The 16,128-nt window shown below is 40.6% G+C and overlaps 2 protein-coding genes across 4 annotated transcripts; one reads left to right on the forward strand and one right to left on the reverse strand.

Annotated features, from left to right (window-relative positions):
- Positions 1–776: 776 nt before the first annotated feature.
- On the reverse strand, positions 777–14,483 carry RB195_015763 (uncharacterized protein; the record flags this gene model as incomplete). Of its 3 annotated transcripts, XM_064206629.1 has the most annotated exons (24): positions 777–885; positions 1,180–1,268; positions 1,331–1,417; positions 1,707–1,847; positions 1,925–1,997; positions 2,055–2,145; positions 2,912–3,018; positions 3,075–3,160; positions 3,219–3,345; positions 3,407–3,531; positions 4,437–4,585; positions 10,146–10,213; positions 10,535–10,632; positions 10,695–10,781; positions 11,177–11,317; positions 11,395–11,467; positions 11,535–11,637; positions 12,170–12,282; positions 12,345–12,433; positions 12,487–12,616; positions 12,673–12,791; positions 13,109–13,257; positions 13,414–13,468; positions 14,466–14,483. In XM_064206629.1, 24 exons carry the CDS (start codon positions 14,481–14,483, stop codon positions 777–779), a joined length of 2,427 nt encoding a protein of 808 aa, XP_064062510.1. The 3 variants fall into 3 exon arrangements, with proteins under 3 accessions (XP_064062510.1, XP_064062511.1, XP_064062513.1); XM_064206630.1 differs by lacking the exons at positions 10,146–10,213; positions 10,535–10,632; positions 10,695–10,781; ... (8 more) ...; positions 13,414–13,468; positions 14,466–14,483 and adding an exon at positions 5,472–5,535; XM_064206631.1 differs by lacking the exons at positions 777–885; positions 1,180–1,268; positions 1,331–1,417; ... (7 more) ...; positions 4,437–4,585; positions 11,535–11,637 and having other exon boundaries at positions 10,093–10,213; positions 11,395–11,450.
- Positions 7,467–8,028, forward strand: RB195_015764 (uncharacterized protein; the record flags this gene model as incomplete). Its single annotated transcript, XM_064206632.1, has 2 exons — positions 7,467–7,599; positions 7,883–8,028. 2 exons carry the CDS (start codon positions 7,467–7,469, stop codon positions 8,026–8,028), a joined length of 279 nt encoding a protein of 92 aa, XP_064062512.1.
- Positions 14,484–16,128: the final 1,645 nt, after the last annotated feature.

The following is a 16,128-nucleotide window of genomic DNA, read 5'->3' on the forward strand; positions in this document are numbered from 1 at the left end:
TTTTTCCCTCGGCGGGGTTATCTCAACTGGTTGTCCTCGGTGCGGTTAGTGAATTTTAAAATATTGGAAGAAGAATTAATTCTTCTAATTAAATGCTGTAAAAGGAGAAAATGCGGCATCTTCTAAGTCTTCGTTATTTTTCTTGTTTCTGTAAATTTTTTGCAACAAAGAGTCATCGTACGTGCTTACGAAGCTAGGTGTTGACACACTGTAAAATTTACTGAAGATCATTTCCCGTAATTTCTTTTCTGGTTAACCCCTATGCGCATTTCCCTACCTAGTTTACATTTCTAAGCTTCCAGGTTGTTTTTTTTATGGATTATCTTCAGTGACATGCGTTAGCTTATTCATTTATCTGAGTTCGAAACTTAAATTACATCTGAAAGATAGGATTTTACCGCTTTTTTTTTCTTTTCTTCAAAATATTTTTTTGTATGTGTTGCCTAAAAACCTTAAGAAACAGCTTGAATGAGGAATGAACAGATTGTTCTGCTCTGAGCAGTTCAGAACCCTCATCTACTTTGAGGTTTCACAGATGAAAGGCTCTTTTGGGTGGAAGCTAGTTATAAACGAAAATAATCTCTGTTAAAGAAGTAACACTCTAATAACTTCTCCATGAGTTTGCAGTAAAGGTGATGGAGTGGGATGAAGGACCAACAAAATTTACAATTAATAAGGTGCGTATCATTTGAATGTGTTGCAATCACTGCAAATCGATGCTGCAAACTATTCATTGAGAAATGGCACGGCTAAACACCATTTTTTGTGTTCTGAGTTCACGCCACGCACAATCCGTCGAGTGTAGAACACTTAGTGCTCGCGGTAGCACTGCATTTTGAACAGGTATTGCCAGATGCGTAGATAACAACATTTATAGCTGGTGCCCTGAAAGAGTGCGCGTTAAGGCAAGAGAAGAAGGATCATACAAGGCATACTCTTCAATTCACGAGAGAATCATGCGTTGGAATCAGGCTATGAGGGGACAAATTTATTAAAAGCCTAAGTAGCCATAAGATCCAAAAAGGTGTACTTCTCCTGTAAAATCTCTTGTGGTAATTAGAGAAATTTTCACTGGAATTTGGCTAATAACGCTTTTTTACACCCAGCAATCACAGAGGTCACCGGGTTGTCACTGCGCTTACCGCAAATGAGAAATTTCAAAGAAAAAAGTAGACGTACGAGTCATATTTGCAGAGGATATATAGGCGACCTTTTTTCACACAGGACTCCACAGCACAACCAATCTTGGTGGCTTCATCATATGATATCTGTAAGAAGAATTAAATGAGAAATCACTAATTAGGACGTTAAGTACTCGCAGATCACTCACGTACGCGGCGGTCTTGAGGGCTGCTGTGTTCTTGAGGTCGTCTCCGAAGCCTGTGCTCTCAAAAGGTGCCCACCATTCATCCACAGCCTGGAACAATACTGAGTTCACTCCTAAATGTACCTGTGCCGTTGTTTCCAGCAAGCTAGTCTTTCCTCTGTCCTCGAGTAATTACATGAAAACACCTATATATGTCGAAAGGAATCTATCGCTGTTTTTCTTTCCAAAATTGGAGAACTACAGTTGGAAGAATACAAGGCAGGAGTCAATCCAAATCTGTCAATTATTTTGAAATAGATTTTGTTTCACTTAAATCTTCAGGACTGGATCATTGGGAAGTATCTATGCAGTCGAAGAGGACAAAAATTTTGAAACGAACCATTTTCATAGCGTCTTCAAATGGTGTGTCGAATCCGGTGCCATCTTTCATCCAAAGGTTTTCTTGATCTGCAGCAGCTAATCCGTCGGGGCAGTTTGCAATTTTTTGTTTCGCGTCATCCTCAAGCGTCTTTTCGTATTGCTGAACAGCCGAAGAGTTCAACCAAACTGCATCTTCAAGATTATCCGACGGGTCTCGAATTACTCTCCAATTCTCACCAATTCAATCATTTTTGTAGCTGGTTTCGCATAGTTTGTGCCATATTTCGCCCATCCTGTAGCGAGAAGACGCCTGTGTAAGCCATTTTCGAATTTGGAGACATTCTTATTCTCATTCAAAAGCTTTTACCTGTAGTAGTTGTGCTTGTCTAATGCAGTAAGCCTAACATTGTCTGAGAACTCTCCATCGCACGTACTACAGATTGTGCTTGTGAAAATTGCTGTAATATTTTAAAGAATAGACGGATCCATGTTGATGATGAGATTCTTAGAGCTGCTATATGTGTACACAAATTCGTTCAGATAGCATCCACTCATACATATTTTCCCCAGACCGTCTAAAAAATATTCTAAACCGCTAAAAGGTTACCGATCAGTGCAAATATTCCGCAAATAAAATTTGTAATGAAAAGTAACGAGACCAAAAAAGTCGTCAAACAGTAACGTTGTGTAGAATAAAGAAGGAATTGGCGGGTGCAATCTTTCAAAAACAAGCACCGCAAAAAGACTACTTCTACACTTTTTTCGCGCGAGAACTCGTCGCATTACCTTCTCCGATCGGTCGTCAGCGTACGCAGGCCACCATAGGTTACAGCGCGTCAAATCAAACGCATATTGAACAAATAGGAAGAAAAACTTGAATTCGTCTCGTTTAAAGTTGATATACTTCCTGATGAACGTATGCAGCGCAGTCGGTAAGAGATTCAGCTGTTTCTGCACGATTGATCGATTGCTCAAAACTGTATCAACCAAACTCTTTCCTCATTGTCCGATCTGATTGGTTTCAGAGTTGTCTGGGAGAATAAGAACTTGATCATCGGCTAGCCTCCGCAAGTCCTTCTTTAGGCTAGCCACGCGTTCGTAAACATCAAACGACTCTGAATTGGAGTGGACGCGCTGGAGCATCTCAGGCGCATTGATTATTCCCGGACACTTGACACATTTTATTTCTCCTGACAAAAAAAAACGAAGAATAGAGTAACCCACCTGGCTGTAAAGTTGTTTGACAAAGTGCGTTCACACATTTGCAGTTCTGCCCAGTGCAGTAGTCAGCAGCTTCTTTGGTGTACACGTCAGCACCTGGTGCTGGAGCTCTGAAAAATTCAAATGGAGTTAAAAAGTACAGTGTCCTTTTGATTGTAAAGCTTACTCTTGGTTGAAGAAACAGAGCAAGTAGAATTCTGACTTGCAGACTTGATATGTGCATGCGAATGCATCAGCTTTGTCGCGAGCAATCTTAGGAAAAGAAAGCAATTTTCGAAGAAATAAACAAAAAATGCTGACGAATCATCACCAGACTGAACGCTGTGTTGTCTGCAACTGCCTTCTCATCTGCCTGCTTCTCAACTGCAGCTTTCCACGCTGTATTCAGAAGATCTTTTGTTGTTGATGTGGCATCGCAACTGGCTTTCACAGTAGCTCTAAAGCAGTACTCTTCTTCATCGGTGTTCGCTGCTATTGAGAGCCTTCCCATGTACTTACGTTGCTTTCAGAGATCCGATTTTATAGGTGGCAGCTCCTGCAGCAGTGTATGTGGGTAGTTGAGGATTAGCAGGACACTCCGCAGCAGCGGTCTGAGCTGCTGCTTCTATATTGCAATCCCAATTCTAGAAAATTTATTTTAAGTGCTAGCATAGAGAAAATTTCCGCGCGCTAATTGTTATTTGATAAGCCTGGATGGGATCGGACGTAATATTTTAAAGTCATATACGAAGCGTGGGGGTATAGCGAAGTCGGTGAGAGGTTATGCTGTGAGGGCACGATTGATCAATCGGTGGATCGAAGCCATTGATCGAAGTCCAGCGCTAACCACACTCTTTATCCTTCCGGGATCGGTACACCGGTGGCAGACCTGTCTGGAAAGCTAAAAACATCAGCAATCTCCCACAAATCATTCAACAATCGTATCGGCTAGACTCGTAACCCCAAACGATGCAGAAGTAAAGTGATCGCGTTGGCGAATCTCAAGCACTTTGATTAACGCATGCATGTTATCTTCTTCTTCTCTTCAGTAATTGGTTCGTTGCCACAGCAGTGAATGCACTTCCATGACGTTGTTGTATCCGTGACCCCACGAACTACTGTAGTTATAGTCGGGTTAAAACCACCCTAATCCTGATACAGCTGCGTAAACGGCGGCCCCCCCAAGCCCCCCGGGGGGCCCGGGGTTTTGGGTCGGGCCCTCTTCTGCTGCAATCGGACTGCAGAAATGACTAAGGGTTTCACATCTCGATAGAAGCTGATAAATTCACCGCTCCACTTCGAGCGCATCGGCTTCTGCAACCGCACCGATCTTCTGGTAACTTTTGACTCAACTATGCGCAGGCAGTAGAGATGGTGGCAGATTCTTACAATGTAACAGGAAGTCTACCATTTTGTTCTCAATACCAATCCGGCAAGTGGAATTTTTTCCATGATAGTTCTTTTTTACTTCCTATAAAAGTCGTTGATGTTCAACCAAATTTGGGAAGGGATAACATTTTCGATGCCAAGAATGCGCAAATCTACTCACCAGTTCGTTCATTTCCTTAGCTTTCGGCAAATCCGCATTTCCTTGACCTTTTTGTTCTCCTTTCGATACTGTTCGCCGCAAATCATTGATGGTTTTCAAAACTACCTCCCTCCAGCTCTCAGAAATCAATGAATTTTGGCAATTGAAATCTTAAAATAAGTGCGAATGAAGAGGAAATGGGTGGAAGCAACAAAAAATTAAATCGTGAGGACCGTTCATTGTTACGACCTTTTCGCGCTCAAAGTTGCTGAGAGACAGGAAAGTTCTTACTTTGTGATAAGTGAGCATGGCTTGAACAGTATATCATTAATGTCTTACCTGTAGCTGATGTAACTGCATTATTCTGGAGTTGTAGACATGCAAGAAGAAGAGTCTATAAAAAACTAGAAATAATTATGCATTTACAGAGCGATCAGCAGAAGATTTGGCTGTGGCCATACGATTGGTGGTTTGAAATTGCCCTAAGGTATCCTGCGAGGGCCTTATATTGGTTCCAGACTTGTCTCGGAGGGTGAAAACACTGAGATGATATATGGGCAGGCCCCTCAAATCATTGCATAGGCCAACACGCGTTCACTAATCTTAAGACGGTCCTGAATTGAGGTCAAACGCGTAGGTGCACACTTATGGGAACTAATCAGTTCTATGCACTTAATTTTTTACTTATTAGAAAAAAAAAAACACAAAACTTGCGCTTGAGCAATTTTTATCTTATCTATAAGTCTGTAGGGGAGTTGAACACTTTTTTAAAATTAACTTTTATTCTTCGAGATTATTTAAAGAACTTTACGTGGACCTATATGGTTAACGTACGCAATAAATTCGTAAAAGATGACCAGCAACCTACACTGGCAAAAAAATCTTAATTGAACAACACTCCGGTTCACTTTCTTTTATGGGAATTAGGTCTGAAAACTCAAATGTAAATCAATCTTCAACTTATGTTTGTCTGGTTGATATACACCGCTTAAGTATTATTTAATCCTATTTCACGTAATTACTTCTCTGTTCAAAGGGAATGCTAATCATAGCTACCGTTAGCGTTGTTTAATGCATCTTCTTCGTTGTCGGCGATAATAAGTTTGATCATCCTTAACATTCCCTGTTCCGGGTTTTGCGTATTGTTGTTGCAGCGACTTCGAGGCTTGGAAAGGAAAGAGGAGAAATTTGATACTCACATTATCAGAAACTTGAAACCGTTTCAGGCCTTTTGACGACGGTAATGACGAGATTTTCGCAAGGTCAGGTCAGGAATAAAGTCTCGCTAAAGCCTCGTTAGCAAAACAAGAGGACATAAATTCAGCGCTAATGCCAAAGCTTCGAGTAGAGAGAGTTTGGAGATCTTACTAACAGTTTCGTTATCGTTGCGATGACAGAGAAGTATCATCAAGGATTGAGTAGTGCTTTCGGACTAAATGTGTTTGGCCACTGACGCTAACAATCCTTCACAACATCGCCACCCTCATGATTCAGGTACGAAATTTTTGGTAGTGAAATCCAGTTTCGTAGATGGTTATAGGTCAGGAAATAATATTGTAGGTCATGTATGGCATTTGCTATTTCAAGAACAAAGCAGCATTTACGCGCCTCTCTCAGTCGCGTGCAAACTGTGTTCCACGTCGAGATGGAGGGGAAACCATGATAGTCTATCTTTTTAAGTTCGCAGTAGTTTTTGTTTTGGGACTTTTTGACTTTGGGACACACTTTGTTTTGGGACATTATCGAAGAGTAGTGTCCAAGCGTCCAATTCTGTTTATTTCGTTTACAGGTACCGGTGACCACGACATAAAAAAGAATGGGGGGTCGGGGACAGCCTTTGTTCAGACTTCTGCAGAAAAGAAGCACTAGATTCCTACAGCATTCCAAAGAGGGTCCTGGACAGCCGAACGAACTGTCTGCAGAGGCCTCGTTGGATGAAAGGTAGCAAAGACTCACCAGAACAAGCGTATCCATCGCTGCACGATGAAGACTAATGTTATGTTGTAGACAGAAGCTGGTCGCGCTATTTAAACGCAGCCAACTCTAAATGTCAGATCTCTATCTGACAAAAATTAAAAGCAAAACGAAAGTGCAACGAAAAAAATTGTTGATGATTTTCATTTCATACTGACTAGCAAACGTGGGATGTCAAATTAAAAAAGTGTGCCACAGGTTGCATGCGCAGAACAGTGGAAGGAGGCTGAAATTCAGTTCTAATCTATTAAAAAGACAACGTTACCCTGTACCTTCACCACAAGGATGCCAGCCAATACAAAAAAAAAACTTCGAAAAATTTCCTCATTCAGGTGTGCAGATTTCGTAACTCATGTTGGCAATGAAAAAAAAATGAATTGAAAGGCAAGTGCACTGCTTTACAATGAAGCTATTCACTTCTTAACTTCAATATGGTAGCGGGACGACAACTTTGTCCAATATTGTTGTCGATATTATTACTAACCGTACAAAAAAGAACTTTTGTTAGAATCTAAAAAATCATCCAGAAAAATATGTATGTGGGTGTAGTACACAGTGAGTGTCAACACTATTTCGACAAATCCGCATGCTACGTATCACAAGCGGTGAACTAAAATTTGTAGCATCAAATTTCTGTCGCATTTTCTTCTGGTTTTGATTTTTTATGTGATGTAGGCCTAACTCTTAAAAGTATCTAAATGGTGAAAGGAAGGAGCAATGCTCCTTATCGTCCGACCTTTGGTACAAAACTTTTTTCTATCAAGATGTAAATTGTCTGTTTGGGTCTGTGTTCTGCTTAGAACAGAGGAGGTGGAAAATTGATGTCTAGGCATTGTATATTAGTTTAAAAACGAAATTCCGCGTGGAAAACGGTAGATGTGACGCAGTCGTTTAGAGGTCCGTTGTGGCCACACGGTCGATCGTTCGAAGCCGACAAGTGCCTTTGACTGAGCCTTTTACCCCTCTAGGGTCGATGAATTCATAGCAGACCTGTCCGGGAGGATATGAACACCCACTCATCGGCTGGCCCTGCATTTCGTTCTACAGGTCAACACGCATTCCAAAACCTCAGTTTTCATGAATTGCAGTGAAAACCCGTTGGCGCATCACAAGCGGATTGATACGCCAGTGTCTTCATCCTTTTGTCATCCAGATTTAGAGGCGACGTACCCTCCTACCGGAACTCTGAAGTTGCAGGAGGAGCCAGTTAGTACGACGCAACGTTGAGGTCCATGAGGGCTCGTTTAAGCCACAGTAAAACACGAATGCAATAATGTATTAGAAACTTTGAACCTGAATACAGTTATCGCAAAACAAATCTGTGAAAGAACTGAAATTTTATTCGTTCAATGAAATTAAGGTTAGAATCAAGCTTCCAACTATCAAAACCGATTTTTTGTAGCTGAGAGATGGCCGAGATTACTGTAGCCACCCCCTACGCCGGTTCAAATGGTTCTTCCAGAAACGACGTACTTTTCATTAATCTGTTCCAGGAGAGAGTGGAGTCACGGTTGTCGATAATTTCAGCAAACATCGGTTTCGTTTCGTCATGGATTCTACCCTCGAGCCAACCCCTGACGACGACATGGCCAAGGTCGCGATTTTTGTCGATACGCGAGATGCGAGAGATCCACAGTAGTGTTTGTGTAAAATTCGACTAGCACATCTTGCAACTGATGTGCGACCGTTTTCTTTTTCTATTTGAGAGTTCGAGCCAATTTCTTCACCGTTTCTAGGTCATAAATGAAAAAATAACTGAAAAATCCTTCGGCCACGATGTAAGAACTCGAAGAATGTGCAATTCAGTCAAGTGATTTTGTTTTCGCTTCCAGGTTGCTGGGACACCTTTGAGGTTGCGTTCAAATTTCCATCTTCCATCACTGCCGCTAAGAGACACTTGCTTAGATACATGCCTGGATTTCCGTCGACAGCAGCCTGGTGTGGCAAGACGTCGAATTTTTCCTTTCTCATCGCAGCTAACTGCGGCTATAACGAAGTTAACGCAAAATCGCGCAGAGGTAGCTTATTCGCAGCAAAAGACACCTTTCTTGAAAAGCCCTCGAATCCGATGTTTGCTCTTCGCTTCTCTCAGGTACACTTATTTCTGAAACTATTCGAGATCAATTTTGCGGAAGGTCCAGGAAGATATTTCCTAGTGTCAGTTTTGAGAATGCTTTTTGTGTGACCTTTGCTTAATATCAAGCATTTCCGAGAGTTGTCCGACTTTTTCTACAAAAGCTGCCTTCGAATTCGTGTGTTGCGGTACGTTAGTGTTGTGCAATGCGAATTCCAGCGGCCTTCTATTTCAAGAAGGCTACGGTTAGCCAGGAAAAGCAGTTTTGGCTGATTTCGATTTTTTTTAGAATTGTCTACCGATTTAATCCATGTTTTGAGTGGATCTCATATTTGCTCTCAACGTGTGAAATAAACCGGAAAGTAATTTTGATCGGATCGAGAATTTAAAAAAAAAGAAGAACTCGTACTAGCCGTCTCCAAGTGTCTTCGTACCATTTATTGCTATGCCCTACATGCTTTATATTTCTTATATTTTTATACATATATTATGTTGTATTATATTATTATTATATTATTATATTACCATATAAATATATTTTATGTATATTTTTACATGTGTTCCTACATTTTTAAGTTTTTTCAAAATATATTTTTCAACTGAATGTTATTAAACTGTAATTACACTGAAAAATTCATGTTTGGTTCAGTGTAGATGACTCCACTTTCATGATTTTGCAACGCTCCTTTCATTTCTTCTGCTTGGATATACCGCATCCTGCAACCGTAACGGGCCTCTTCCGCGGGCGTACCTGCTGGATTCGTCGTCTATCAAAGGCATCCACAGATGATCTGTTGGAGCGTCCTCACAGTTGCTCAGATTTTGACAGTAAATTCAAGTATGATTCATTCTGGAAGCACTGGTTCGCTGAAGTCGATCAGAACCACTTCATCAAAGACATTTAATTCTTTTTGTCACTTCTCAAATGAAATTCTTTCTTCAAATCGCAAACAAGTCCCAAATGAAAGTTAAGAGTCTAAAAAGTCGAAATGATACTGTTGTCGAAGACATTTGCGACTTTATGTTTGTTCTCATTCATAAAAAGAACGAAATGAAAAATGAAATGCTTCTTGCTAGCTTAAAAGTATGTATATCGGGAATGGCTGCCTCCAAACGGATTTTTATCTCTTAGATGATTTATTAGCATTACTCGAAAGCACAGAACATGACTGGAAACGCGAATTACTTGAATTAATTGAATTACTTGGATTGAATCCTTTTAGTAAATTCCAGAATATTCTTCCTCTCGAAGTACTTCTTACGTTTTTTTCTCGTGGAAGTGGCACATAAATGAGAGGAACGGGAATAACGAAACTATCTCCTCAATCACCATCCTCTATAACCTACATAGGATAGCAGAGATTTTTGTTGAGAAATCTCACCTTACAAGAAAATTATCTTGGTCAGAGAAGGATCACTTTTGATGCCTTCTCCCTTCGTTTACAACGAAGCTGCTGGCGACAAAAAGAAGGAATCGCGTGATAAAATATTGAAAAGTGAGAAGCATTTGGATCATACACTTGTGTATAGCATCCTATAGCATTACGAATGCTGTGGATCGATGCTGTAAAATATTTATTGAGTAATGGTGTCAGTTAGAAACCATTTTTTCTTCGTTGTGATTCCACCTCACGATGATTTCACGCACAATCCACCCAACGGGGAGCACGACGGGTTGGTACCGGTACTTGCGCACTTCGAACACGCCTTATTTCCAGCTTCGTAGATCTCTTCACCTATAGCAGGTGACCTGAAAGAGTGAGCGTTGAACCAGGAAAACGAAAGATCTTATAAGATGTAAACGAAGTCTGGAAATCCTGATGAGAGCTCGTGTGAGCCTGTAGTTGTTGGATGAAAAAGCAACGAACCAGTGCTAAGCAAGTTTGTAATCTACTAATCTACTAGAGTATACTTTTATCGTGGGTTTTTTTTTGTAATAATTGGACGTAGAGCATAGAACTTGCTCCTAGAAATCTAGAAACAAAATTTGCTATATTTGACAATCACTGAGCTCACCGAAATGTCATTACGCTTTCTACAAATGGAATTTTCAAAAGAAAAAGAAACGTACTTGTCATATTTGCACAGAATATATAGCTTTCCGAGTTTCAGGCATGCTGCTCCAGCATCTATAGCACAGCCGACCTTAGTGGCTCCGTCGAATGCTATCTGGAAAACCAAGTGGATAGGAAAACATTTACCAGCACGTTCAGTAATCACGCGTCACTCACATTTGCCGCAGACATGAGACCTTTGGTATTTTTGCGGTTGCCTCCAAAAGCTTCTTTTCCAGAAGACTTCCACCATTTTGCCACTGCCTGAATACATAACTATTTGCTTTTTAAAACACCTGTATGAACAGTTGCTTTCGGCTATAGTGCTTGTCACTACGTACCTATATAAAACCCCTAAAATGTGTAAATACAAATCGGTCGCTTTTTTTCAAAACCAGAAGATTGCATCTAAAAGAAAATAAGTGGTCACTAGTCAACTAGTCACTAAGTGGTTATCTGGAACCCCTCTGAAATGGGCGAATGCGAATATATCGCTTTTTTCAAAACAAGAAGACTACTTCTCGAAGAAAGCGAGACTATGTTTCGACTGAAGCTGTTGGCCATTTTGAAAGGAACATTAGTTTGCTTAAATCTCCTCTAGAATTAGATCACTAGAAAGTACATTTCCAGTCAAATGTGCTTATATTTCTGAAACGAACCTTTTTAATGGCGTCCTCACCAATATTCTTGGATGTGGTGACATCCAAGCTCCAGAAGTTTTTTTCGACTGCATTGTTTAGATTAGCTTTGCAGTCTTTAATCTCCTTTATAGCAGCGTCTTCGAGAGTCTTGTCATATTGCTAAATGATCAAATAGTTTACACAAGCTGCTCCTCCACAACCGCTTGTCAAATTCTGAGTTGCTCTCCATTTCTCACCAATTCAATCATTTTTGTTGCTGGTTTTGCATAGCTTTCACCAGACTTCGTCCATCCTGTAGCAAGGAGGCGTCTGTAACATTAGATCACCATTACAGAAGAAAAACAGTATTTTTGTAGTTCTACTCAAAAAGCCTTGCCTGTAGTAGTTGTGCATTTCCAGTGCAGTACGTCTAAAGTTGTCCGAAAACTTACCTGTACAGGCACTGTTACCGGTACCGCAAAATGTGCTCTTGAAAAGTGCTGTAACACTGAGAGAAAATGAGAGGTGAATTAGATGTTTCTCAAAACTATTGCAACTAATCAAGTATTCATTTGTGCAACATTTCCACTCGAATACTTTAGATACTCTCTTATTGATGCGTAAAGACGTCCAGTTTTGTCATCCAGTTTTGTCGAAGAAATGCTTTTTGTTCAGCATTATTTCTTATTTCAGGATCTCTAAAAGAGGCCTAACACAGTGTTAGCAATGTTATCGAAGCGTTCAAAATATTTCTCTTGTTTTGAAAAGAGTTGTATGATTCACATGATTCTTCGATATATCTAGTGTACAATAATCCCTGAAATATTCACAGATTCCGTAATAGAAGAGGAGCGACGTCTTTTACTGCAGATCGCTCCAAATAAATGACATTCACTCATGCTTCGCCTATAGCTTCCAGAAACCAACATTTTGCACAATTCATCGGATGATCGAAGCACATGTCAAGCCAGAAGAACTTCAACTAGTAGGATTTTTTCTCCAGTAACATCATATGTGAAAAACAGGGACAACCTGGTTCAGGAGTTCTTTCGCAAAGTCCATCTACGCAAGTGGGGCAGGCGGCCTCATCACTGCAGTATTTACCCTTCGCATCTGCCGTATAGACATCGCCATTGGTGGGTGCTCTGAAATAATTAAAATACACATGAGAAATGAGGTTCATCAGGTCCGAAAAAGAACTGCTTACTTCTGGTTGAAGAAACATAGGAGGTAGTAGCTTGTCGCTTGGCAAATTTGGTATGTGCATGCGAATGCACTCACTTTGTTGTGGGCGAGCTTAACATCCATTCATTGTTTTGCTATGAATTGTCGAGTTCTAAAGTGCGAACCTGAGCGAACTCATTATTGCTCCTTTCCGCTGCCTGATTCGTCTGTTTTGCAGCAGCGGTGGCCCATAGTTCAGTCAGCAAATCTTTTGCTGTTTTGGTAGCGTCACAGTTGTTAGCCTTAATTGTGCCCCTACAAGGGTATTTTTCACTACTCAGATTGACTTTATCGTATGATAATTCTCCTACTTTAGAATTATATGGCCGAGAGTATAACCCTTGGTTTGGAACGCGGGTAGAGGTGAGATCGTATCGGGGCAAGTCTTAGCAGCATCTTGTGCTTCTGCTTCTATATTGCAATCCCATTCCTGGAACATCTACATCAATGACCAGAAAAGGACTGTTATAAATGTTATAAATACCCTTTCACACATTAGGTTTGTTGTAACCTCTTATCGAAAAGAAGGCCTTCACACGCTGTGATAGAGTATAAACTAGTATTGGAAAGAATGAAAGATGACAGGATTAAGACTGTGAGTTCTGGGATATGAAAATACAATTGATGGAGTTTTCCTTACTTTAACTCTTACTCACTTTCTAGAAAGCATAAATGAGGATTAAGATGATGTTTAAACAAATTTAAGAAGTGATAATAGAATTTAAATTCTGTTTGGAATTTACTTACCAATTGATTCATACTCACTGCCGTTGGCAGTGTCACGCCGTCTTTACCTTCTTGCTCTCCTTTTGCTACTGTTCGACGAAAACCATTGATAAGATCCAGGATTACACTACGCCATTGGTCAGAAATTAGCGAGTTATGACATTTAAAACCTTAAAAATGTGTAAAAAGATAAGAAGTGCACGAGGAGAAAGTTATAATAGTAGTTCATTACTAGAGTCTAATGCCACGCAGAATTTCCGGAAGAGAAACAAATCTTGTATTGAACATGTGAACATAACCTAGACAATATGTTGTTGTTGTCTTACCTGCAGCTGAAGCGACTGCGTTGTTGTAGAGCTGCAGGCTTGCAAGGAAAAGAGTCTTAAAAACAGGAATACTTCTAAAAGTACCATTTGTTTCCTCATTTTTTTTTTCGAATTTTCATATGCCGTAATGGTGTCGCGTGCCACTCGTGATTGCATAGATAGGTGTTGCCTACACAAAGTCTTCAATTCGGAATGCAGTTTTTATTACGTAGACATCAAAATCGCAGTTAATACTAAGTGTAATGTGTTTCCTGAATAGAAGTAAGACATGGTATTGACCCGAACCTTCCAGGTGCCGTTATTGTAAATGCGTTCAGGAGGGTGACGCTAACCGTCCTGTGTAAAGATCTCAGAAGGGTCCACAGGTGAAATTACGCCATATTCTTCAAGCGATACGAATTGATCATTGTTTGCATTCTAGCTAGTCACTATCGATAGTCAAGAAATTCCTAAAGTTGCAAAAGTGCGGTTATATATGCGACTCCGGAGCGGAGTTCCCATAAGGTGGGAAGAACTGTAGGTCAGATGAATGTTTGCACGCCTTTTGCTGAAGAGATCATTTTAAGGTGGCAAACTTCGAAAAAACGAACCCTTTCTAGCAACGATGCAGCATTTATGAGAACTAATTTACAAATGCAAGACTACCGTCGGATATAATCGCCGAGTTCAAGTATATAATGTTGAACTATCGGTCACGTTCATTATTGCGTAACCTGAGGGTAAAGTTCAATACACCATCTTTGACAGGTGTGAGCGCTGGAACATTCTCAGCCGATATTTCCATGTATGCTATTGTCGAAATAGTTCCTTGTCGTGAGATGTTAGGACGTTATCGACGAAGAGTTGTGTTTAGAGAGTAGGTTTCGTATGGTGAGGCCCCCAGCCTACGATGAAAAGGAAGGAAGAGCACCAGACTCTGGCTTCAGCCTTCGTCTAATTTTACGCCTAATTTAGATTCTTGTGAGACATCGTTATTCCTGAACATACCTCTGCTCAAGAAGACGAGCTATCTCTAAGTTGTCAGTTTTTGACGCTAACTACAAAGGACTCACCAGAAGAAGTGTGTTCATCGCTGAACGATGAAGAATGATGTCGTGATGTAGAGAATGTTGGCCACCTTATTTATATGCAGCAAATTTTAAATGTCACTGGTCCGTCGGACAAAAATCAAAATCCAAACGGAAACTTAACAAAAGACTGGTGATGATTTCAAATCCATATCGACCGTCAGACGTGACATATCGTGAATTAAAGGAGTATGCTTTGATGTGTTGTGAAAGGATATCCGCCAACGCTCACAGAATTAATTTAATATAGGTGGCTGTCTTTTGTTGTGCTTACGGTATGGAATGCAAAAACAAATGCATGCGATCTGACAATTTCAGAGTTTTCTGCTGCGATTCTAGTTATTCAGTTCGAAACGATAAAGCCTCATCGCCTTACCCAGTCGAAAGAAAATTGAGCTCCAGGTAGTATTTCTTCTTTCGTTGTTACAAGAGATCTTCATTTCCACTTGATCATGTGTATCACGTCCCTGCTTACAGCAGCTACGTTTTTTTTTCTTTGCGTTACTGGTTTGATCTTTCTCATCTTTCATCAGAAACGGCGCTTCACAGAGTTATGATTTTCTTTTTGTGGTATGTTCCGACTTGACTGGATTGTGGTTTACTCGCCTTTTCTTTCATTTGAACTTCACTTCTTCTTCTTTCAAATCACTCCTTGTTACAATACCGCGCCATATTGATGCTCGTATTTCCGCTAGAACAGGAGTGTGGGAGGGTGCGATGTGGGGCGATACTGTCGAAAGTGATGATCTGATAAGAAATCGCAGAGTATTTGTAGGGATTACAACGTGACAACGTGCCAGGAATCTGAAGTAGTGAGAGAATCCGCAGAAGAAGGTAAAGATGATGAGATGATTATAAAGGTGTAAATTGCGAGATCTCGGGTGATTCCGGCCATCTCTTTTTAATCGTCGTTTGAAAGGCGTTGGAAAACACAGCGTTTTTTGTTACGATTTCAGTTGCAACGCGCCACCCTTGAGCACGCGACTCACGGATTCGCAAAGTTAAAAGGTCAGTGATCTCTTCTCAACAGCCTATTGAAGTGTAAGTAATGGAGCGACTTCAGAGGTACCGGATCGTGTACATTCTAACGTACCCCGTAGGAACTTCAGCGGTTACCTTTCATTACTACGGTTGCGGATAGTTGAGCGGAACCACCCCAGAATCCGAACTCTACGACGCTATCTCTAGCATTTCCCATAAGATTCCCTCACCACGTCAGATTCGTGGTGTGCTACCTTTATGTTAGGCTTTGGTCATAAGAAGGGGAATTTTAACTGCATCTTCTCCCCGCTGTTGAAACTGGTAAGAGAAGGACCACACTTCCCAATAACCTTGGAAGGAAATTCGACTATTGAGTATTAATTTAGTATTTTTTGTTGCTGATGAACTTAGTCACTTGTCTTACGGTTGTCATTTAAATGTCACTTTACGGTCATTGAGTAATCGTTGTTTCAGTGACAAAATGTAGCGTAGACCTTGATTATGATCTTCTGTTCCATTTATGCGAAACTAAAGTTCTTAACAGTGGTACTTCGACGAAGCACTGATGACGACCGTATCTTCATAGAACTTGTGAGATATTCGGGTCCGGGGTTGGTAAAAGTAGGTAGTGCTATGTACGGCATGAGCAGGTGAGCATGAAACCGGA

This window comes from Necator americanus, chromosome V (genome assembly GCF_031761385.1).
Source record: "Necator americanus strain Aroian chromosome V, whole genome shotgun sequence".
Classification (NCBI taxonomy): Eukaryota; Metazoa; Nematoda; class Chromadorea; order Rhabditida; family Ancylostomatidae; genus Necator; species Necator americanus.